The sequence below is a fragment of the Rhinolophus sinicus genome, chromosome 16, assembly GCF_057876585.1.
Source record: "Rhinolophus sinicus isolate RSI-liver-muscle chromosome 16, RSI-T2T, whole genome shotgun sequence".
Lineage (NCBI taxonomy): Eukaryota > Metazoa > Chordata > Mammalia > Chiroptera > Rhinolophidae > Rhinolophus > Rhinolophus sinicus.
The window spans coordinates 3,914,643-3,937,938 of NC_142516.1; the positions used below are offsets into that span (position 1 = coordinate 3,914,643).

At 53.8% G+C, this 23,296-nt stretch overlaps 1 protein-coding gene across 5 annotated transcripts in view; it reads right to left on the bottom strand.

Moving 5' to 3' along the window:
• NTNG2 (netrin G2) overlaps window positions 1-23,296 on the bottom strand; it is a 68,573-nt gene that overhangs the window by 18,065 nt on the left and 27,212 nt on the right. For all 5 annotated transcript variants that reach the window (XM_088793649.1, XM_088793648.1, XM_088793647.1 and 2 more), the window contains one exon: window positions 18,774-19,417. In XM_088793649.1, the coding sequence (XP_088649775.1) occupies window positions 18,774-19,417 (644 nt within the window). The remainder of the gene's footprint in view (window positions 1-18,773; window positions 19,418-23,296) is intronic.

Below are 23,296 nucleotides of genomic sequence, written 5' to 3' on the forward strand. Positions count from 1 at the left end.
CGGAGTTTCTCTCTGCCCTCAGATTACCGTGCAGAATGGCTACGGAAATCAGGTACATCCGTGCGATGGAATATTATAAAGCTAGTATGACGTTGTCAGAGGCTACTTCAAGCCCTGGGGAGTGTTAGTACAAGTGTGAAAGACCATGCTGACCGAGTACGGTCTTCTCGGTCACTTCATGTTTTCTACGTTCTCTGTAGTGAGCAGCTATCACTTTTATAAGCAGATAAAAACTGCTTTTTAGAAATAAAGTCAGGCCTGGGTGGGGAAGGCGACTGGCTGGGCAGCTCATGCACACCTCCTGTCTGAGGAGGAGAGTGTCCTTCAGGCCTGGGTGGGGAGCTGTTTGGGAAACCACTGCTCCATGTACATACCACCTGCTCTCAAGTCCCTGGTCCAAGGATGTCTCCTGAATTCTCTGGAACAGAATTCTACGCAGAGCAAAGGCCCTGCTCTCCGCGTTAGCCGGTGCTGAAGTCGGTGTTATTTTAACTCCAGTTTCCGCCTACAGCCTGGATGCTGCCCGGTGAAGATTTCACTGTGACACAGAGCTGAAATTAGTGGCACTTGAGAAAGCCAGTTCACTGTTTCTCTAGAGTTCCAATCCACGACCACATATAGACTGTGGGCCTACTATGTGATCTGCTCTGGGAAAGGAACAGAGGGGGCTGGACAGGCGCCTGTTGGCAGTGGGGACTCTTTTTTCTCGGTACCCCAGAGATGGTCCTTGGCAAAGAAAGGTCCTGCTTAAACCTTACTGGTTGACACAGACGATGCTCTACTAATGCCCTCACACCCTGCACCCTGGCCTCCCCCTACACCCAGTGTCACAGCGCACATTAGCATATTAAAGGCTCTGACGAGTCCTGCAGGAAAGAAACCTGTCTGACTTTAACAACAGTTTGCAAAATGTATTGACCGTGAAAGGTTTTAATTTTTTTCTTCTTCTTCTCAGTTCCTATTTAATATCCCACTGAGCTAGCTAGGGAGGAACATCCAGCTGTGCGGAACCAGGAATGTACTCCATGCCTCTGGCCTGAGGACGGGATATTTTTAGATATCAGCTACATAAAGAAAAGATCGCCTCTCAACTTTGGGTGATAACGTTGACCTTGGCTTGTTAAAAATGCGCAAAAGACCAGCTGAATCTGAGAAGCATATTGTAATGCTGATAGTAGGGAGTCACAGGATGTCAGAGCTGGACAGGCCCTGTGGTACAGGTGGGGGCGATGCCTGCCCAAGGTCACGCGGTCGGCTGCTCCTGACCCAAATCCAGATGCCCCGCCCTAACCCTGGCTGCCCCGCCCCCTGCTGGCCAGCCCCGCCCACCAGCCCCAGGTGCTTCTCCAGCCTCCCTGGCTGAGCCCAGCCATGAGCACAGCATGAAACCTCCTCTACCAAGGAGACCTTCCCTGCCAGGCAGGGCTGCCAGGAGGACCCACAGGATAGGGAAGCCTGGCGGGGGCTGGCACAGAAACAACTCACTCAGTGGAGGTGCTTCTTTGTCTTCCTGACTTTTGCAGGAAGCTTTGGGTGATGCTGTCAGTGTGTGCATGTCTGTGTGTGGTGTGTGTGTGTGTGCGTGTGTGAGTGTGTGTGTGTGTGAGTGTGTGTGTGTGTGTGTGTGTGGTGTTTGTGAACGGGGCCTGACCGTTCTGGGTCTCTCTTTGTGTCCCTCTCTCTGTGTCTCTCGATGTCTCTGTGTGTGTGTCTCTCCCTCTCCTGGTTTGGTCCAGCATGTGTTCTGCCCTTGCTTTCCTCTGGACCTTTGCACATGCTGTTTCCTGTGCCTGGAACATGCTGCCAGGCTCTGCCCACTCCTGCTAAAGCTAACACCTAGAGGAAGTGTCAGGCTCAAGGCCAGGTCACCCACCACACACATAGGGCTGAGATGAGACAAAGCCCCTGCGTCTACTCAGGGCTTGTGGCCCCTCCTTTTGCCTTTTCTGGTGACTGTGAGATGGGAGCCCTGGCCCCTGGTCCCACCAGCCTGAGGTGTTCGGCCACTGACTGCTGGACCGCCCTCGGCCTCAGTTTCCTAACCTACACACTAGGGATGGCAGTGGCACCTACGTCACAGGCTTGTAAGGAGCAAGGGAGACACAGCCAGCAAAGCACTTGCTTAGAGTGTGTGAGTGCTTGACAATTGTTAGGCTCTCGTGGGTTTGCTCATTTCTCATACTTAGAGCTTCTAGAGATGGAGGGTGTAGGGGGGTCCTGAGCTTTCCCTGAATGAATGCATCAATTCTTCACAAGAGCCTTATGAAGAGTATATGTCATTTCCACTGCACAGACAAGGAAACAAGGCACAGAGATGTTAAGTTGCCCGAGGCCACACAGCTGCTGGACCCCACGTTAGGAAGCGTCTCAAGCAGGCAGCTGGGCAGAGGCCTGGAGAGCCCTCAGGGCTGGTTCTCAGAAGGACATAGGCTCAGAAAGCCCAACCAGCCCACGGTTCCCCCAAACACCGTTCTCCCCTTCCCTCCTTCAGGTTGCTAGCCTGTGATTTCTCGTCTATATTTCTAGGAGGCCCTTGGGAGATAGAATAAATAATATAAATGAGCAAGAATATAAAATAACTTACTGGGCAGGTGCTATGCAACGTGCATAATTAATGAGATCCCTGTGAAAACCCAGAAGGCACCTCTCTCCCCATTTTACAGGTGAGGATGAAAGATTCTGGTAGGTCAAGTGCCAGTAACTCACAGCCAGGCTGTGGGTGGAAGAGGTGGGGTTTCACCCAGGGATGTCGGGTGCTAGAGTGGGACCTCATGGCCACTCTACCACCCGCGTCGCTCTTGGCGTAAGGTACTCCCCTTACCTTACGCTGATAATGAAGACCGGGTCGGGGCACTGAGGCCGGACCTTCTCCATGCCCGCTGCCTACGGCCCTGCTTACCAATTCTGAGGCCTGGCCTTGGCCAAGGAAATGCAGCCACAGAAGAAAGAGGCCCCCTTTCCCACCTTCCCTCCCAACACCAGCTTCTGCCCACTTCCAGACCTGGGGGGTGGTCCAGACTCCCGGCTCCACCTCGAGCTCAAATCTCTCCCCTGCATCCATGGGATCAATTTTCCCAAGGAATTGCTTTCTGAATTTGACCTTCGAGAACCATCAATCTCACCAGAAAACCATCACCTGAGCCGCCTGACCCCGCGACACAGCACTTTTCGGCTCATCCATCAGGAAGCATTATTTAATAATGAACAGAGGGACAGTGCGAGGCCTGCCAGCCCACCAGCCCTGCTGCCTACCCGCTCGCCACCCCTCCTTTAACTCTTTGGAAGGCAATAGCAGTAGCTCTACAGGGGGGAGGCTGGGAGAAAGAGAGAGGAAGGGAGAGAGAGAGAAAGGAAAGGGGGGAGGAGAGAGAGAAAGGGGAGGCTGAGGGGGTGCTGAGTCAGCAGCCAGACCCTTGCCCAGGTCCTACTACTGATTTGCTGGGTGACCTTGAGCAAGTCACTTCTCTGGGTCTCACACCTTTCATTTGCAAATTGGAAGGGTTGAATTACACCAGATTTTCACCTTAGTTATTTACTTGTTCGTAAGTGCGTACCATACTGCCTGGCACACAGTGGGCTCTTAGTTTGTGCGACGATGCACAGAAGGTTTCTGCACAGCACAAATGCTCGGTTAAAGGCCAGTGAGGGTCAAGGCGGGGCTGGGGCAGCGCGTGCTGGCTGCTGACCAGCCTCAGGGTCTATGTCTCCTGGCCTGTAAAACAGGGAAATAGGGCTATTGGGAGGCTGAGATGAGCTGTTACGTGGGGAGTGCTTCACACAAAGCCTGGCACATAGCGAGCCTTCCATACATGCCAGCCATTATCACTGTCACAACTGTTAATGGCCAGCAAGTGACAACGGTGGGAGTGTGGGGGTTCCTAGGAAAAAGATTGGCCTTAGAGGGCAGCGCCCAGGTGCCCAGCCCCAAGGGATATGTCCCCTTGTCCCCTCTCTCAGCAGCCAGAAACATCTAAAGCAGACACGACTGACATGTTCTCTAGGCCCCAGGGGACCCCACAAGGAGGACACACTCGCTGGTACTTAAGTTCACTTCCCTGAAGAGTCTCCTGCCACTATGGTTGCCAGGTTGAGCAAACAAAAATATAGGATGCCTGGTTAAGTTTGAGTTTCAGGTAAACAGCGAATACTATTTTTAGGATAAGTACATCCCATGAAATATTTGGGACATACTTATACTTAAAAAAATCATGTGTTCTTTATCTGAGATACAAAATTAAATGCATTCTGCATTTGATCTGGCAGCCCCACCTGCCATTCCTGCTCACCCACGTGGCTGAGTCAAGGCCCTTGGCCCAACCCCTGACCTCTCACGAGGCTTGGCATGGGGTGCACCCACTCCCCACTGCAAGCTGGCCCTGCTGACTGCCTACCTGGCAGATGGCCGCAGCCATGCGCTCCAATCAGTTGTTCCTTTTTCTCAAATTGATGAGTTCCTAGCGAGCCCCAGGAGACCACAACAGTTTGGAGGCAGCCCAGGCCTCACCTCCAGGGGAAGGCCATCCCAGACACCCCAAGTTCTCGGGATACTTGCTCTGCCCCATCAGGGGTGACTGGCCACGCTGACTTCACCCCATCCTGTGCACCCGCCAAGCCCGATGGGGTGCCCAACAGACACACGAAGCCATCGTCAGGACGGCAGGGGCATCGGCCAGTGCCAGGCCAGAGCGTGCCCTGCCCAGCGGGGAGGGGCAGGCAGTGCCTGGGAGCTGCCAGTGGAAGCGCCATCTGGACATGGGCCTGGCACCAGAGCTCCGTGAAAATCGTGAGCGGGGCCCTTCCCTCCACAGGGTGAGAGGAGAGGGTGTTTGGAGCGCCTCCCAGACAGGAGGGCGGGAGGGATGTAGGTCAACTCCTGGCTGCCGGAAAGAGTGATGTCATTCCCTCCGTGGGGGAAAACCAGGGAAGCGAGGGAGGGGTGCGCTGGGTAAACAGGGAGCCGGTGCCGGGGAGGAGGGGGCCAGGCTGGCTCCCCGCCAGGACTTCAGGGTACTGACACCCACCCTCAGACATGGGGTGCACAGCTGGGTTCAGGGGACAGTCCAGGACCCTGGGGGCTCTTGGTAATTGGTCATCTCTGTCTGGTGTCTCCCCACTTCTTCCACCGTTGTCTGTACAGTATTACGCATAGGCACGCTGAGAGCAGAATGCATATTTCTGACACCTCGGAGGCTAGAGTTGTTAGAAACAGACTATTTTAAAGCAGCCAGCAGTGTCTTCCCATTTCTCTTGCCAGATAGAGCATTTATCTTTGGGTAAAGACTGTTCTTTTGTTTTGGGAAAAGCTTTTTAATGGACTTTTAGGTTATGGGTCAGCAAACCCCAAACCTACGCTGGTCTGGACACGTTTGCACACGAGTATGGATATGCTCTGCAGGATGAGGGAGAGGGGTGAGGTCACTAACAGCACCTCCTTCCTGGAGGGGCTTGTGCACCTGGGGTTGGGGGCTTGGGCTCCAAGGAGGAAGGATGTGGCAAAGGAGGGGGCTGAGGGCTGCAGGGAGAGGTGGCGTAGGGGCTTCCACTGCCAGTCCAACGGTGGCCGCAGCCATTGGCTGGATCTCAAGGTCAGTGCTGGCTAATGGCCACCCTCTGGGATAATTCCCATCCACTGTCTCCAGGCCTGAGGCAAGTTATGATAGAACACCATGGCCTGAGGGTCCGAGAGCTTCTCTGGGGGGTTAATGGAGAGACTGTGTCCTTGGCTGGGGCACAGCCGTGTGGAGATACCGGCAGCAGTCAGAGAACCAAGCAATGGTCAGGAGAAAAGCCTGGCTGGATCAAGAGGTGACAAAGGGCCAAAGGAACACAGCTGGGGATCACGGTAAGGGGAACCTCGTAATAAAAATGGACTTCCAGCTAATTAGTGGCATGGTGGCAGGGCTGGGTATTAGAGGGAAGAGATGGGCATTCCACGTGGGTGCCGGAGAACTTGAACCAGCAAGCAAGGCCTGCTTTCCCGAGATGGGGGCACTAAGAGCAGAGCTGTTAGGGGGCAGGGTCTGGGAGGCCTGATGCGACCTGGCTTTTCCAGGGTAATGTGGAAAAATGCTGGCTGGGGCTCCTCCCGGCACGTAATCAGGCCGGCAATTGAGTTCATTGGCCAAATCAGATTTGGGCTGCTGTGCGAAGTCCTTTTATATTAAGTGCTTTAACATACATCACCTCCTCCAGTCTATTGATAAATCCTATTACCCATTACAAAGCCAGAGGCGGCTTCCCAGTGAACAGGAGAGAGCCTGATTGGGGGTGCGGGGGCTGGTGGGCTTGGAATGTGGCTCCGGTGTGACATGACAGGTGTGACCAGGCTGACTAACTTAAGCAGAATCACTTCTTCCCCTGTGGGAGGTCCCAACACCCTTGAGGGAAGGGCCAGGCCTAGGTGACGGGCCCAGGTGACAGGCCCAGATGACGGGCCCAGGTGATGGGCCCAGGTGATGGGCCAGGGAAAACGTGAGGAGTTGCTGGGTGTGACGGTGGAAGCGTGGGCAGCAGTGGGCGTGGGTGTTAGCAAGCCTGGCTGATTTTTCCTCCCTGCCTCCCAGCTCCTACAGTCTAGCCCCTTACTAGCAGTTAAGACTCATTCATTCATGTAAGTTCATTTGTTCATGAATGAATGAGTGAACGAATTCAAGAAATACACAGCCTGCCCACCTGGTTCCTGGTGCTGGCTCTACAGGGCGAACAAGCCAGACCCAGACCCTGCTGGCTCAGAGCTCAGAGCCTGGGGTGAGGTGGGGGTGGGGTCAGACGTGTACGTATGTGGCTACCGTAACCATCACAACGCAACTGTCAGTGTTACTCTCCTTGAAGGCCACAGAAGGGGACAGTGGTATGGCTGCCCAGGTGTCCAGCCTTCGGGAGCCCCTGAGAGGGGCTGTCTGCGCCAAGCCCTGGGGAACGAGGGGTTTGCCAGACAGCAAGGCTGGGTTGTACCAGGCAGAAGGGGCAAACCAAAGGCAAGTCAGAGGGACCCACCGTCAGGATAGCTGGTCTGTGAGGACTCAGGGAGGCTGCCGAGGGAGGTGGGAGGCAAAGCCTGTGGTCCACGTGGGCAGTCACACCCCCGGAAATGGTGTGTGTGTTCAGGTGCCTCAATGCCGACTCCTCACAAGTAACAAGGGCTCCCATCTCCTGAGCACCTACTTACTGTATGTCGGGCCTTGAGCTGACCTGCAAGTTCTCAGGCAGTCCTCATAATGGGACCCCATTTTACAGGTGGGGAAACTGAGGCTGGGGAACTTGAAGAGACTTGCTCTGGGCCGTAAGCTAGCAAATGAAAGAATCAGAATTCAAACGCAGGCTTCTTTTTGACACCAAGACTTGGGGCTACTGACTCATTACAGAGAGACCTCTTGGAGCCAGGACTGATGGGGGGGGGGGAGTCCTGAGAAGTAGAGTTTCTGACCTACAGATTAAATCTGTTCTGTTCTCCTTACACATCGGGGAGGTCGCCCTCCGTCCTCTCACACGCTCCATCCCACCCTGACGGCTCCGTCCAGCACTTTCTGCTCTCTACATCTCAGTCCTTCCAGATTATTCCGGTGCTGTGGTGCCTCCTCCTTTTCAGGAAGAATCCTCTTCTCCCCCTACACGCCCCACCATCTCATGCCTGGTGTCCCTGCTCCCTTTTAGAGTCAAACTTCCTAAAAGCCTTATCTATGCCCCCTCTTTCTCACCCGTTATTCTTTAAAATTTTGTTTTGCATTCACCCTGGAATCCACCCCAAGACCGCCTTCGTCCCTGACTCTCCCAAATCGGCCCTTGAGGAGGTCGCCTTTGAACTCCACGTAGCTAAGTGCATGGCCCTGCCTTGCCCTCCTCTGTCTGGACCCCCCAGCAGTATCGGACACAGGGCCCACTTCCCCTGGACAGAGGTGCCCGCTGCCCCTGGACACAGATGCCCGCTCCCCCGGAACACAGGTGCCCGCTGCCCCTGGACATACTCCTTCCGCTTGGCTTTGGGGCACTGTCCTGGCTTTTCTCCCCTCACTGGCTGCTCCTCTGTGTCCTGCAGTCACAATCCCACTTCTCCGGCTCCATCCAGGGCTCAGTGCGGCCTCCATCTCCCCTCCTTCTCAGGGGGTCTCCCACACTCCCGTGGCATTAAGGGTCATCTCCAAGCCCAGGAATCCCTGGTGCCCAGTCTCTCCTGCACTTTGGACTTAGATGTCCAAATGCCCCAATGCCTCAAGCGCATCAGAACAACAGGTACAAAATAACTCCTTCTTCCTCCAGCGGACAGCCGCTCTAGAAAACGGTTCTGCAGTTTCTTACAAAGTTAAACACACTTTCATGTGGCCCCTGCATCCCACACCCAGGTATTTACTCAGGAGAAAAGAGAGCTTATTTCACCCCAAAACCTTAACACAAATGTTCACAGCAGCTCTATTCGTAAGTGCCCCAAACTGGAAGCAACTGAAATTCCCTCTGATGAATGGACACACACCTGGGCACACCAGCCACACATGGGTCACCACTCAGGGATGAAAAGGACGGCGCTGGACGGGCAACAAAATGCCGAACCTCAGAGGCGCTCAGTGAGTGAAAGAAGCCAGTCTACACACTTATCGGCTCGACGACTCCATTTATGGGACATTTTCAAAAAGACAAAACTGTAGTGACAGAGAGCAGAGAGGTGGTCGCCTGGGAGCTGGGGTTAGGGAGGGAGTTTTACGGGAGATGAAACTGTTCTGTGTCTGTGTAGCAATGGTTATATGAACCTACACTTTGTTAAACTTCACAGAATTACACCCCTGACGGTCAATTTTACTGTAGGATAATATATAACATTTTTAAATGTAAAAAAAATAAGTCTTCCAGAAACTTCTTTCCCCACGGTTGTCCCCATGTGACCAGGGAAAATCTCCATCCATCCAGTGTCTCAAGCCAGAACCCTGGGAGTCCCCTGGATGCCGCCTGCTCCCTGCCCACCAGCCACTCTGCCAACCCTCCTGCCTAAGGCCGTCCCCAGGTGACCACCACCAGAACCCCGTCCAGGCCTTGCTGGTCCTGGAAGAACCCTCCCAACTCCAATTTCCAAGCATCAGAAATCAGACCATGTCACTTCCCTGCCTAAAATCCTGCCGTGACTGTCCCTGGACGTAGATTAAAGTCAGCTCCCGCCCTTGGCCGCGGGCCGACCACTCTGCTTTGTCTGCACACCACACCCAGGTCAGCCACGTTAAGTTCTTAGAGGGACCCACGGGTGTTGATCCCAGGGCCTTTATACCTGCTGTTCCCCTGCCCAGAATGCAACACGCCTGCTCCCATTCACCCTTCAGGTTTCACCTTCACAGCTGCATCCTCCAAGGACCTTCCCGGACCACCTGGGTCCCAGTGTCGGTTGGTCCTCCCAGCACCCCCTCCAGTTCCCCTTGGTGGGCTTCCTCCCTGATACTTTTAGTCATTTGTTTATTCCTATAGGTTTGTTCCTATCTCCCCAGGAGGCTTTTGGATGTGGTAGCACCTAGCTGTGTCGGGCACATAGTAGGTGCTTAGTAGGGGTTGAATTGTGTCTCCCGAAAAGATACATTGAAGTTCTAACTCCTGGTCCTGTGACTGACTGTGGGAACAGAGTCCCAGAGAGCAGTTTCCAGGCTCTCGGCCTCGCGTGGGGAGGTGCTGGCTCAGGTAGTGAATGGCCATCAGCTGTGATTGGTTGGCCATCAGCTGTAACTGGTTAGCCAATTGGCTACTGATGTAACTGCGGGGCTGCGTTGATTGGGTGGTTGGTTGGCAGGCAGAGAAGTGAATGGCAGACTGTGGATCGTGTGGCTACTACTGCGTGTGTCTCGCCCAGCCACTGGAGAGAATATAGTGGTATGACTCCCCTACCTATGGCTCAGTGGGTGTTCCTTTTTGGCCTCACCATATCCTGCGTTCTTATGTGGGGAGCGGGAGCTGAGACCCTGCAGGCCGCCCCGCAAGACAAATGGTGCAGTGTGCAGGGTATGTGCCGGCCAAAACCTACCGAAGCATGGTGGAGCGGTTTGTGCGTGTGAGAGCCCAGCTTCGGGAGGCCCGAGAATAGTTGCGCCACGAATGGGAGGTGCGGTCTGCCTGGAAGACTCGAACCTCCCGATGGTACACCTCCCTCCTGGCCATAGAAGGCGTCACCTTCCTTTTAGTTATGTGCTGCTGCTGTAGGGTCCGAGGCTTGCGGACATCTTGCACTGAGGCCTCCACCCACTCAGACACCTGGCACAGTGAGCAAGATTCCGGCCAGGTAGGAATGGAGTCTGACTCTGGGCAGAAGGACGTGTGGCCCCCACACAATATATGGTGTTCGGTGGCCACTGTTCTCAGGAGTTGGACCCCCAAGGAGGGGTGGGAGCACATGGACGGCTCTCTGGCCAGTGTGGAGAGGGCCCTGCAGGCTCTGGCTGAGCGGTTGCCGGAGGAGGCGAAGGCTACAGCCGGCCGTGTGGGCTGGATGTTCCTCACGGCCTTGAGTCGCAACACGGAAAGTGCACTTAATGAAATGGCCCAGGTGCCAGACCAAGTGTCCCCGTTGGAGGCGCTGGAAGCTCGGGTCCGCCTGTTGGAAGAGGGGCCCCACAGTGAAGACTCTGAGGCAGAGGCGGAGGAAGCGAGTGGAGACAATGTAGCTCCCAACCCCCAAGCCCAGCCAATCTTGGAGCAAAGGGTAAAACGTGAGCAACATTTGGGCCCCAGGGACGTTGCTGCAGGCAACCCAGCTGTGACTGAGTTCACAACCTACACCCCTTACACTCCCACTGAGTTGCAGGAGCTAGGGAGGCAGTACAGACAGCGCCCTGGAGAGCCAGTCTCGGCTTGGCTATTACGTTTATGGGATGAGGGAGCAGACAGCATTCTCTGCTCCCCAGGCGAGATGGAAAAGCTAGCCTTCGTGACAGTGCATCCGTCCCTGCGACAAAGGTTACAAAACTGCCATAGGTTGGCCAACAACCAGGGCAACCATTCTCTAATGGCGTGGCTCACGGCTGCGGTACGCACCGTATGGGAACAGGCTGGCGAGCTGCCAGACACTGTGAGTCAATGGCAGTCATATACAGAACTTATGCAAATAATCCGTGAAATGGGTATGAGACATGCTATTTTTAACCTCAACATGCAGGGCCCAGATGACGAGCTTTTTACTGCCAGCATGAGAGATCTGGTTTTGGATACTGCATCTGTGAGTGCTTTTGGATCCTTGGTTGCTATTCTTACACCCTATGTAGGCGACGGATCCATGAAGTTACAACTGCAATGGCCACCCTAGGGGATGTTGAAAGCCGGAGGCAAAGGAAGTTAAGACAGGACGTCTGCGCAGTTGAAACTTGGAAACCCAAATCAAAAGTAAAGGGGCAAGGTCGCGGGCCTCAGAGAGTAACACACGCACAGATGTGGCGTGATCTCGTGGCAGCAGGGGTTGATAGGGAAATAATAGACCGACAACCCAATGCACTGTTGTTGGAACTTTGGAAACAGTTGCGTCCGGAACAGCAATTCACGAGAAGCCTAAAGGAGAAGTCTGGGAAAGCGTGACCTGTGTCCCTCCAGGACTTCATGCGACTCCTTTCAGCTCGATTAGGGGTGGGGCCAAGGTACCCAGTCAGAGGGGACGAGCAGGGTTTCCCGCATGACTCCCCGCACAACACTGACTTTGCATGGAAGGAGGTCTTTGCAAATGTGACTAAGATAAAAGTAAAGATGAGGTCCTGCCTTGGTAGGACAGGCCCTAATCCAATGACCGCTGTCTTTTCAAGAAAAGACCAAACAGAGACAGAAGAACAGAGAGAAGACCGCCAGGAGAAGCCAGAAGCAGAGATGGCTGATGGTCTACTGCCATGGAATGCCACGCCCCCCGGGCACCGCCAGGAGCTGGGAGAGGCATGGAATGGAGACTCGCTCCAAGCTTCAGAGCGAGCACAGCCCAGCCCACGCCGTGAGGTCAGACTCCAAGCCTCCAGAACTGTAAGAAAATCAACTTGGGCTGTTTCAAGCCCACCTAGTTTATGGGACTTTGCTATGGCAGCCCTAGGAAACTAATACAAGTGCCTATTACTAAAAATACTTTTGAATGAATTCATGCAATAGTGAGAAAACTCTCAGAGGGAAATCCTTCTCACTCAGCAAGAGAAACGGGGGCACAGACTCTCCCCTGCACCGTGGGGAAAGCACTACTATTAGTACCATCTCCACTCACCAGCAGGGCTCCCCACATCTGGGACCTGGCCAACCCAGGACCCGCCTCCTGCCCCCTCCCTTGAAGGGTAGGGCAACACCTCCTGGGTGAGGCACCCTGGGGCACACTGGGCAGCAGATCCCCTCCACCTCAGCACAGCTCTGCCCTCCCCACCTCCATTTCTCAGCAGATGACAGCATTGTTTGTCATTGAGCACGTCTGCTCTTTGGTGGGGAGCAATGGTTCAGCAAGCTTGACGGTTAATGGGTTGTGAGCTGCACCTAATGAAAACTCTGTCCCCAACAAGCTCGGCTCATACATGTTGGGTTGAAAAAATAAAAAGCAGATCGCAAAACTGACCCCAAATGTTTTGAGATCATGGGCCCCCTTTAGGAATGGAATGAAAACTGGCCCTTCCCTCCCTGCCTTCACCGCCACCCCCGACCGACTACTCACACCACACACAACACTTAGCACAGATCTCGGGGAGCCCAGGATTCTAAAAGGCTGATAGAAGGACCTCCAGGATGGACCCTGCGATCCTGGTGTTTTATTGACTCAATGGTGACACTAGTGCTTGCTGCATGCTTACGAAGGCCCAGCCACAGCTCCCAACACTCTTTGTGGATTATCTCATTTAAATCCATGGTTATCATCTCAATTTTGTTGGAGCTACCGTGTTTCCCTCAAAAGAAGACCTAGCTGGACAATCAGCTCTAATGCGTCTTTTGGAGCAAAAATTAATATAAGACACAGTCTTACTTTACTATAAGACTGGGTCTTTAATATAATATAATATACTTTAACATAACATAACATAATATAATATAGTATAGTATAATATAATATAAAATAATATCTGGTCTTATTTTACTATAAGACTGGGTCTTATATTAATTTTTGCTCCAAAAGATGCATTAGAGCTGATTGTCTGGCTAGGTCTTATTTTCAGGGAAACACGGTAGGAAAGGAGCCAAAGACAGGTTAAGTGACTTGCCCAGGGTCACACCTGAGCCAGGATTTACACCTGGACAGTCTGACATGGAAACCATCTACCCATCTATTTCTTCTTTCTTTTTTTTAAATTGTAATAAAATGCACATAGCATAAGTCTTACTATTTACCATTTTAAGGGTATAGTTCAGTGACATTAAGTATATTCACGTTATTGTACACCCACCATAATTACCCATGTCCAGAGCTTTTACATGATCCCAAACAGAAGCTTTCATACCCACTAAACAACAGCTCTCTATTCTCCCTGCCCCCCAGGCCCTGGTAAGGTTGGTGCAAAAGTAATTGCGGTTTTTGCCGTTATTTTTAACCTTTTAAATCACGATCACTTTTGCACCAACCTAATACTTTCTGTCTCTATAGCCAAGGAATGAATTTGATTACTCTTAGGTATTTCATACTGGTGGGATCACAGAGTATCTGTCCTTTTGTGACTGCCTTATTTCACTCCGCATGTCTTCAAGGTCCATCCATGTTATAGCAGGATTTTCCTGCCTTGTTAGGGCTGAATAATATTCCGTGGTGTGGATGGACCACGTTTGGTCTAGTTGTCATCCATTGATGGACACTTGGGTGGCTTCTGCCTTTGGCTACAGTGAGTAAAGCTGCTGGGAACATGGGTGTGCAAACCTTTGCTCAAGTCCCTGCGTTCAGGTCTTTGGGGTACATACCCAGGAAAGGAATCACTGGATCATATAGTAATGCTGTATTTTGTTTTTGAGGAGCTAACAAACGCCTTTCCACAGGGGCTGTACCACTTTACATTCCCACTACAGGGCACAAGGGTTCCAATTTCTCCACATCCTCGCCAACACCTTTTATCTTCTGTTTTTCTGACAATAGCCATCCTAATGGATACATCCACCCTTTTCTTAACCTCTAAGCCTCAGTTTCCTCATCTGTGTACTGGGGACAATGATTGTCACAGGGCAGGACTCAATGAGGAAACACACAAAGAGGACTTAGAATGCCATTTAGCCCATAAGAATTGTTGAGTAAATGACAGTTAATATTACTGACGGAGGAAGCCCTGCCCTCTCCAACCTCGAGAGGGGATCACAGAGGAATCAGTACAGGCAGAATAATATCGCACGCTCCCTTCTTGCCCGTTTTCCCTGTCAAACGGCTGAGGAGGAGACTAGGAGGAGGGCTGGGCACATACAGTAAGTGAGAAGGCATCTCCTCTCTGATTCCCCCCTCCTGCCCTCCACACATGTGCACAAAGCCAAGGTCTTCTTCCCTCCTGCGGTTTCTATTCTTGTCCCAAGTTCTGTCCATCTCCAGTTACGGGTGACCAATAGGAACAGGATGTTTAGGGAAGAAGACAAGAAGTCAAGGAAGGGGGCGGGGTCAAGGAAAGAGAAACCCAGGCAGGGTCGGAGGAGCCACCCACTCGGAAGAGGCGCTGGACCCCAGCAGAATCTGGGGAAGTGGCCGGCTCGGCCAGCCCGGGTCAGATATGCCCGCCCAGGCCCATGGGCCTCTGGGACCTAGCAGGTCTCCTCTCTCTCCAAGGGCTCCATCCTGCTGCTTGGCAAAAAGGCGGCAAGGATGCAACCCTTGATTTGTACTCACCCCTGATTTGTACTAGTTCCTCGTTACCCAGAGCTCTGGGCTTCTCCAGCTCCCCCCTCCCCCCTAGAGCCAGGTGCCTCTGCCCTCTGTCTTCTGCCTCCCCATCCCAGCTGGGTCCCCCTTGAAGTTGGAAATAGCTGACATTAGTGACAGGGCTGGGAACAGCTATAGTATCAAAGACCTTTGGACTCGAAAGGGAAGCGGGTGACATGGTACCATATAGAGATGGACTTCAGCTTGGACATGCGTGGGTTGGGTCTTGTGATCTGGTGTGTAGCTTAGCTGTGTGACCTCCTTACACACCCTGACCTCAGCTTCCCCATCTGGAAACACGAGGTGGAGGGGAACACTATCCCCGTGGGGAAAGCTCCATGGGGCAGGAATCAGGTCCGGCTTGCTCAATGCCATATCCTCAGCTTGTGGGGTCTTGGGGATTCAGGAACCATGGGGGAATTGAATGACTATTGATTACATAAGAAAATGTACATGAAGCCCTTAGCTCAGTGCTCAATAGGAAATGAGCCTGTAGCAGATGCTTAATAAATGTCAGCTGCTATTGTTAGCAGGCCACAGGGAGGCACCGATAACTCGGGGTCATGAATGTCTGAAGGATCCCAGAACCTGAGTACCCCCTGATACCCACTCAGGAATATCAAGGGCATCATCCGAGCAGGCCCTATGTCTGCGTTTGGCACTTCATCCTATCTCTCTGGGCCTCTCTGGCTCCCTGGCCCAGCGGACCTTTCCCACCAGGAATTTAAAAGGGAAAAGCAGAGGAAGTCACAGCCCTTTGCTGAACCGTCTAACCAGACCTAATTAATCGATAAGCCAAGCTGCTGCTTTCCTGCCAACCAGCCACCTGAAGAGTACTTACTCTATCTGTGAATTGATTACCGTACTTTCGCCACCACTATGGCTAATGCCTGCCGCCCGCAGAGGCTGGGTGCCAAGGGGAGCTGGGAGCCGCCGGGCAGGGACCACCCTGCCACCTTGCCAGGGAGATGTGGGCTCTAGAGGCCCTGGTCCTCATGTTACAAACCAAGGCACAGAGAGGGGTGCTGAGGGGCAGGGCTGGCACCCAGCTCGCCCAGCCCCCAGGTCACCCAGCACGAGCAGGGTGCTCTTAATTTGAATGGGGCTGAAGGACTGAGGCCCTTTCTTGCCCCTCTGGACTCTCTTGCGTACGCTCAGCCCCACTTCTGCATCTCAGCGTCCCTCCAACAAGAGAGACGACCTTCACTTCCTAGGGCTTACGGGGGCACCACAGGCCCTGACTGTTACCCTCTAGTCTGGACCCTGCAACCTGCCCAGACATCAGCACCCTGCCTGAGCCACCTAATAAAGTGGCAGGTGGGCCCTTGACCAGACTCCTGAAGAGGGGGGTACCCCTGTACCAGCCCAAGGCAGGTCAGGAAAGGGGCCACAACCCCCAAAAGGCATGGGGATCTGGTTCCCACCTCCAAGCTGCTAAGCCTGGGGGACTGTGGGTGAAGAGGGTCTTAAACAAAGCAGATCATTGCATCCCGAGGGCAGGCAGAGGTCACCGAGATGAGCAGAGACCCAAAGCTGGACACGGACCCGAGAAATGGACACAGAGCTTGATCCGTGACCCCCGGTATCCACAGCAGGTTTCCAGAACATTTCTGATGTAAAATATCCAGCTCGGGGGGGGGGGGGGCAGAGATGTTAGAGGTCAGGGTGTCAGAACCACAGGCCCCTGCCTGTGCAGCTGCCTCACGCCCACCTGCCGGCCTTGAACCTGACCGCACCTTCCCTTGGCCCACCTGGAATCCACACACAGTCAAAGCAAAATAAAGTGCAAACACAAGCTGAAACACAAGCCCCACACAGCCCCTGCCCAGCCCCACTCGGCAGGTGGAACCACAGCGGTCGCTTCCAGCCTTTCCCCGGATCCGTGAGGTCTTCCTGTGCCTGCCGGACAGCTTTCCATTGTCTACTCAGGAGACAGAAATGATGCGTACAGGCATATTGTACGTTTTACAAAAACGGGATTATACTATACACACCACGTGGCAAATTGCCTGTTCCACTTATCAGTGATTACACACTTGGGCAGCCTTCAGAGCCTGCCGTGGAATGATGCCAGGTATATTGTCCCAGCTGGGTTCTGGGGCAGCCCTGCCCGCACTGGCCTGAGCCATGCTTCTGCCCTGATCTGTCCCAGTACCACTGGGTCTCAATTTAGGCCTTCCTCTGCCTGCCCCAGCTCTCTGACACCATTATTTTGATCACTGTTGATTTTATTCAACAAACAAAATAAAAATTTTTTAGCATGCATTATGTGTGAGGCACATAATGGTTCCGAAAGTTCCATCAACTTTAACTCATTTAACTCTCACCACGACTCAATGAGAGAAGCATGCTTGTTATCCCCATTCTACGGGGAAACTGAGGCACAGAGTGGCCCTTCTCCAGCGTCTCACAGCCAGTGAATGGCAGACCCAGGGATCCAACCCAGGCCTTCTGGCTCAAGGGTCCATACACACCAGCAGTTCTCAGACTCGAGGGTGCACCAGAACCCCCGGGGGCTTGTGAAAAACCCAGATTGCTGGGCCCACTCCTGGAGTTCATGATTTAGCAGGTCTGGCATGGGGTTCTGCATTCCACACTGCTGCCCCTTGGTACCCAGAGATGGGGCCTCCATGCCTCTCTCCTGAGTGCAGACCAAGTTGGTTCTGAGATAAAGTCCTGGCCCGGACACACCAGCACGTTATCCGGCACCACTTAATCATGCACAATGTAAACAGTTCCTGGCAATCAAAGGCTGCTTTTACCTCCGACGGAGGTCTGTACCTCCCCCCCATGTGTCCTCCAAACACATTCTCTCCAAAGCTGTGAATAAAGGATGAACCCCTCAAGTCTGGGTTGCCCACACTCTGTATTTTGTAAAGAAAAGTTTGGCCCTTGACTGGCTCCTTTTCCCTGGTAAGAGTGTCTTTGTTTACCTGGGGCCTTGGGCCACATAGTATCAGCTTGACCTCTGGGTCAAGGGACTGGAGACGAAGGTTAACTGCGGGGCCAGTCAGCCATGCCTACATGATCAATTCCCAATAAAAACCCTGGATGCCAGGCTTGGGCAAGCTTCCCTGGCTGGCACTGCTCCACACACGTTGTCACACATCGTTGCTGGGAGAACCAAGTGCTGACGGCACGACGGCACCAGGAGAGGAAACTGGGAGCTCGCACTGGTGTCTCCTGGGGCCTGCATGTGCACCTTTTTCTGTTGCTGATTTTAATCTGTATCTTTTCATTATCTTAAAGTGTAATCGCTGGTGTAATAGCTTTGCTTGGTTCTGTGAGTCCTTCTAGCAAATCATGGAGCCTGAGGGTGGTCTTGAGGACTCCAAGACACAAGCACCCACTCGTTGCGTCAGTGGACAGTTACGGAGCACCTTCTGAGGCCCCAGCTTTAGCCCAAGCCGTGCCCACACTGCCCAGCTCCATTCATCCTCTCCAGACCTCCCAACCCCATCATCAGAAGTGGCCTGGGCTCGACATAGGACCTTTACCATCCACCATTCACATCCCTCCATGGAAAAACCCAGGCATGTTGTCTGTGTAGCCCTGCCCATCACAGGCAGTTCCTTTGACGTAACACCAGGTAACATCCCAGGAAGCAGGTAACATCCCAGGTATCAGGTAATGTCCCAGAAACCAAGTGACATCCTGAGTACCAGGTAAGAGTCCAGGTATCAGGTAACATCCTGGATACTAGGTAACATCCTGGGTACCAAGTAACATTCCAGAAACCAGGTAATATCCCAGGTACCAGGTAACATCCCAGGAACTAGGTAACATCCTGGATACTAGGTACCTTCCCAAGAACCAGGCAATGTCCTGGGAACAAGATAATGTCCTAGGAACCAAGTAACATCCTTGGTACCAGGTAACATTCCAGGAACTAGATACCATCTCAGGAACCAGGTAACATCCCAGGAATCAGGTACCATCTGAGGAACCAGGTAACATCCCGGTGCCCCCCAGGTCTTACCTGCCGACGACCTCGATGTTGGAGATGGCGTAGAAGTACTTGTACAGGTTCTCCCGCTGCACGTAGGTGCCGCCCAGCGCGGGGCGCAGCAGCCGCATGCGCAGGTCGGTGAGGGTGAAGAACTCCTTGAGGCCCTTGGCGCTCTCCATCCGCGTGTACAGGTTGTCCATGTTGCGCATGTCGGGGCCCGCGAAGATGGCGAAGCGGTCCCGCACCTCGAAGCGCACGTGCTTCTCCTTCTTGGAGCCCGCCCAGCGCGAGTACTCCTCGGTGCACAGCACGCGGTGGGCGCCGGACGCCGCCAGGTCGCGGGCGCGGCGCGCGGGCATGCCGAAGGCCTCCACGCAGTCCTCCGCGTAGAACTGGTAGGGCTGCCACGTGCGCCCGTTGTCCAGGGACTTCTCGAGGACCATGACCGTGGGCCGGCCGTATTCGAAGGTCACCACCACGTCGTCCGTCAGCTCCACACTCTTGTTCCACGAGAGGGTGATGTTGGCTTCCAGCGGGCTCGGGTAGCGGCTCCACGTGACGCTCTGCCAGTACGTGGCCAGCCCCTCCTCCTCCTTGTCGAGCATGAGCCGCGGCGGGTGCGCCAGGTCTGGGTTGGAGGCGTCACACTCGTTGCTGCACAGGTAGGGGTTCTCCTGCAGGGGGAGAGGAGAGGCGAGGGTGGGCGCTGGCTGCTCAGCGGGGCCCCCGCGCGTGCCCAGGCCTCTGCCGGGAGGTCACAGAGCCTGTGTTTCTTCCCACGTCCAGGCACCAGGGAGCATCTCCTGGGTGGGTAATCTGTACCCATTTCCCCAAAGCTCTTAAAGGCATGCAACTCTATGGGCTGCCCAAGAAAACGCACACTATTCCTACTCTCAGTACAGACAATCTAGAAGGGTGGGTGTAGTCACCTGCTCCGAGGTCCCCCATGGCTCCCCCTTACATAGAGGATAAAGTTCTGACTCTTTAACACATTGGCCCCTGACCTCCTTCCACCTGGAGCCACTGGCCCCCACGTCCTGAGGCTCAGCCCACTAAGCGCCCCTGTCCTCCAAGCCCCTCTTGTCTGGACCTCTGAGCCTTTGCAATGGCATTCCACTCTCTGCCTCGAAAACTCCTACCCACATTCTTGACGCTTTCAACACATCCTACATGAGACGCCTTCCTGACCCTTTAAACTACAATTGGTAGCTGCAACAGGGGTGGCAGTGAGAAAAGTCAAACTCATTGCAAACATTTGTTGAACTGCAGTTCAGTGCCAGACACACTATCTCATGTACAGGGCCATCCCGTTCCTCTCCTGTTTAATGTCTCACCTCCAAACTCAGAATGGGAGTATTATCTTCGTGCCCCGGAGGAAGAAACCTGGCCTCGGGAAGGTGGTGCCTCTTGCCCAAGGCCCCTGCCAGGAAGGGCTAGGAGCCATACCCTGGGCTGTGGGTCAGAATATGGCAGTCACGGCTGTCTCTGGCGCAGCATGTGTCTAACACATGCACATCCTGGGCACACAGAAAGGATGCTGAGTATTTATGGGTTCCTCTCAAGGGGGTGCATCTTTGTGGCAAGTCGTTTCCAGGTCCTTGGCACGTGCCCGGCAGGCCCAGAGGCGGACACTGGCTGAGAAAGGTAGGGCACGGCCCCTACTCGCTTACTCTCCTCCCACTCTGCCTCCGGAAGGCTGGCAGCCCACTCCTGGGCCCAGCAGGTACCAGCTGTGGCTCCCTTCCATGGCAGCTCAAAGCCATTCCCCGTGTCTGGTCTACTGTGTGAACTCACCCGGGGAGGTCAGAAAATGCCACTAACATAGTGGTTGACCAGGATCAGAGGGACGCATAGGTGGGGCACGGGAGTTTTAGGGCAGGAAAGCGATTCTGTATGACACTGTCGTGGTGGACATGTGACATTATGCATTTGTCCAAACCCACAGAATGCACAGCACCAGCAGTGAACCCCAATGTCAACTGTGGGCTTTAGTTAATAATGTATCAGTCAGTGTTGGGTCCTCAACTGTAACAAATGTCCCAACTAACGCGAGATGTTCACGGGAGGGGAAGCTGCGTACAAGATACCGGGTGTTAGGAACTTTCTATACTGTCTTCTATACTTTTCTGTAAACCTAAATCTGCTCTAACAAATAAAATGTATTAATTTTAAAAAAACAAAACAACTGTCACTAAGAACCGCACAGTGGCCAGACCACTTGCAGCCCTTTTTGATGAATATTTCAGTTTTCTCGTTTGCTCTGTGACAAATGGCTTGGATCTGTGTTAAAGCCTCTCACTCTAGTGAGCCATTCAGCTCCCATGGGGGAGTGGGGCGCTGCCTCCTGAAGGGCAGAGCCGGCACCCCCATCACTGCAGTGGCCTCAGGCTATCACTTTTGATCCCCTTTAGAGAAGGATGAGTTCTCAGGCCACCCAGGGTTCCTCGGTGGGCATGCTAGCCCTGGGGTTTACTGAGGCAGGTTCCACAAAGACCTCCTTGACCAAAATAGCTCTGTGCTTGGTGCCCCCTGTGCTGCCACTGTCCACCCGCCCTGGCCAGCCATGCTGATTCATGGGACCTGCAAACCCCGGGGTGGAAGGGGTGCACTATTGAGTCCAACCCCTCATTGAGCAGATGGGGAAACTGAGGCCCAGTGCAGAGCAGGACTGACCCAGGCCTCCTTGAGAATGGGCAGTGTTTTGGGGGATGAGCCTGCTCCTGTCCTGGACAAGCTCAGGGGTGTCCTGAAACGCTTGTGTCCTCACATGCAACACAGCAGGACGGGGACAGGTTCAGCTCCTGGAGGCCTGTGCTTCCTCAGGCACCAGCTAGGTGGCCTTGGGCTGTCGCCCTGAATGGGGCAGGGGGAGGCTGAGAGGCCCCGTGGGGGTGGCTCAATGGCCTATGGAGGCAAGGCCTCAACTGGGCTGGGGGAGGCAGTCTGCCTGTGAGGGCGCACCCCCTCCCCATCATTTGGCCGGCCCACACAGGGCAAGGAGCGCTGAGCCCACAGGCAGAATGGACTCTGGTTGTACCGTTTGGGGCGGAGAGCAGTGACAGATGCCCCAGAGTTCACACCCGGACATCAGGGGCAGGAGGATACAGTTTGCAAGCAGGTCAGCGTCTTCCCCTTTTGTCCCCACACCCAGCCATTGCCTTCTTTCCTCCGCCCCAGTTCTTCCTTTTCCTACTGCCCCTGGCACCTTGTCAAGGGCTAAATTGTGTCTCCCTCAAAATCCACAGGTGGAAGCCCTAACCCCAGTTCCTCAGAATGTGACTGTATTTGGAGATAGAGCCTTTAAAGAGGTTATCAAATTAACACGGGGCCCTTACGGTGGGCCCTGATCCAATCTGACTGGTGTCCTTATAAGAAGAGGGAATCTGGACACACAGAGACACATCAGAGGTACCTGTGCCCGGAGAAAAGACCACGTGAAGAGGCAGCATGCAGGTGCTCCTGGGTCATCTGCAAGCCGAGAAGAGGCCTCAGGAGAAACCAACCCTGCTTTGATCTTAAAGGTCAAACAAACCTTAATGTTGGACTGCAAGCCTCCAGAACCTGAGAAAACTCATTTCTGTTGTTTAAGCCAGCCAGGCCCTAGCAAACTAATACATGCCTCATTCCAAGTAAGCAAAAGAGGGTCAGGGTGGAAAGGATGGCTCAGAGGGGCGGGACTGAATTGTGAGTGTTTGATGATTTCCGTAGAAGCTCTTTCTAGGACCCTCCTCCATAAGTATAATTTCTCAGCACACTGGCACCAGGTGGCGTCATTCTTCTTTGTCCACCTGGAAAGCTCTGTAGCAACACAGCCCTGAAGGCTGTGCCTGTTCCCTGGCTGCCTGTCCCCTTTCACCTCTGGGCTTGTGTTCCTGCAGCCACTCTCCCTCCTTCCGGTTTTCAGAGCCCTCTTTCATGCACCTCTTCCAGGCAGCCCTCCATGCCTGACTCAGTATTTGAAGCCAGTTCCCTCGTCATCCATCGTGGGGTTGTTAGTGTGCTTATCTGGGACAGTGCAGTAAAGCTTTCATAGATGGGCTGGATTTCAGTAACCGCTCACTAAATTGTAGTTATTATTGTCGTATTAGCTTTTAATATAATAATAATTAGGTTAATATTAATATATCTCATATTGAGTGTTGATATCATTCCCATCAAGCCCCAACTGCTATGTGGCACCCACACCTCATCATTTTTCCCTGGTCCTTCTTCGTCCCCTGCCTTACCTTCCCTCACCCCGCCCAGCCTCCTGGTGGGCCCCACAGAGGGGCGGGGGCGAGAAGGGGGAACGCTGGATCCCTCACAGCCCCCAGCTTCTCCCAGCCTGTCTGTCATCAGGAAGACTGACACAGCTGGCTCTGCCAGGGGACGGGGGCTCCAACCTGGCTGCCAGCCGTGCTGTCCTAACCTGCAGGGCCCGCTGGCCCCCCACCCCCGCCCCGACCCGGGAAGCAGATGGTCAGAAACTAATGAATCAGCCTGTGTATTTACAGCCCGCGCCTGCTGCAGAGCAGGCTTCATCAACAGCGAGTACAATAAATAAATCCCAAGCC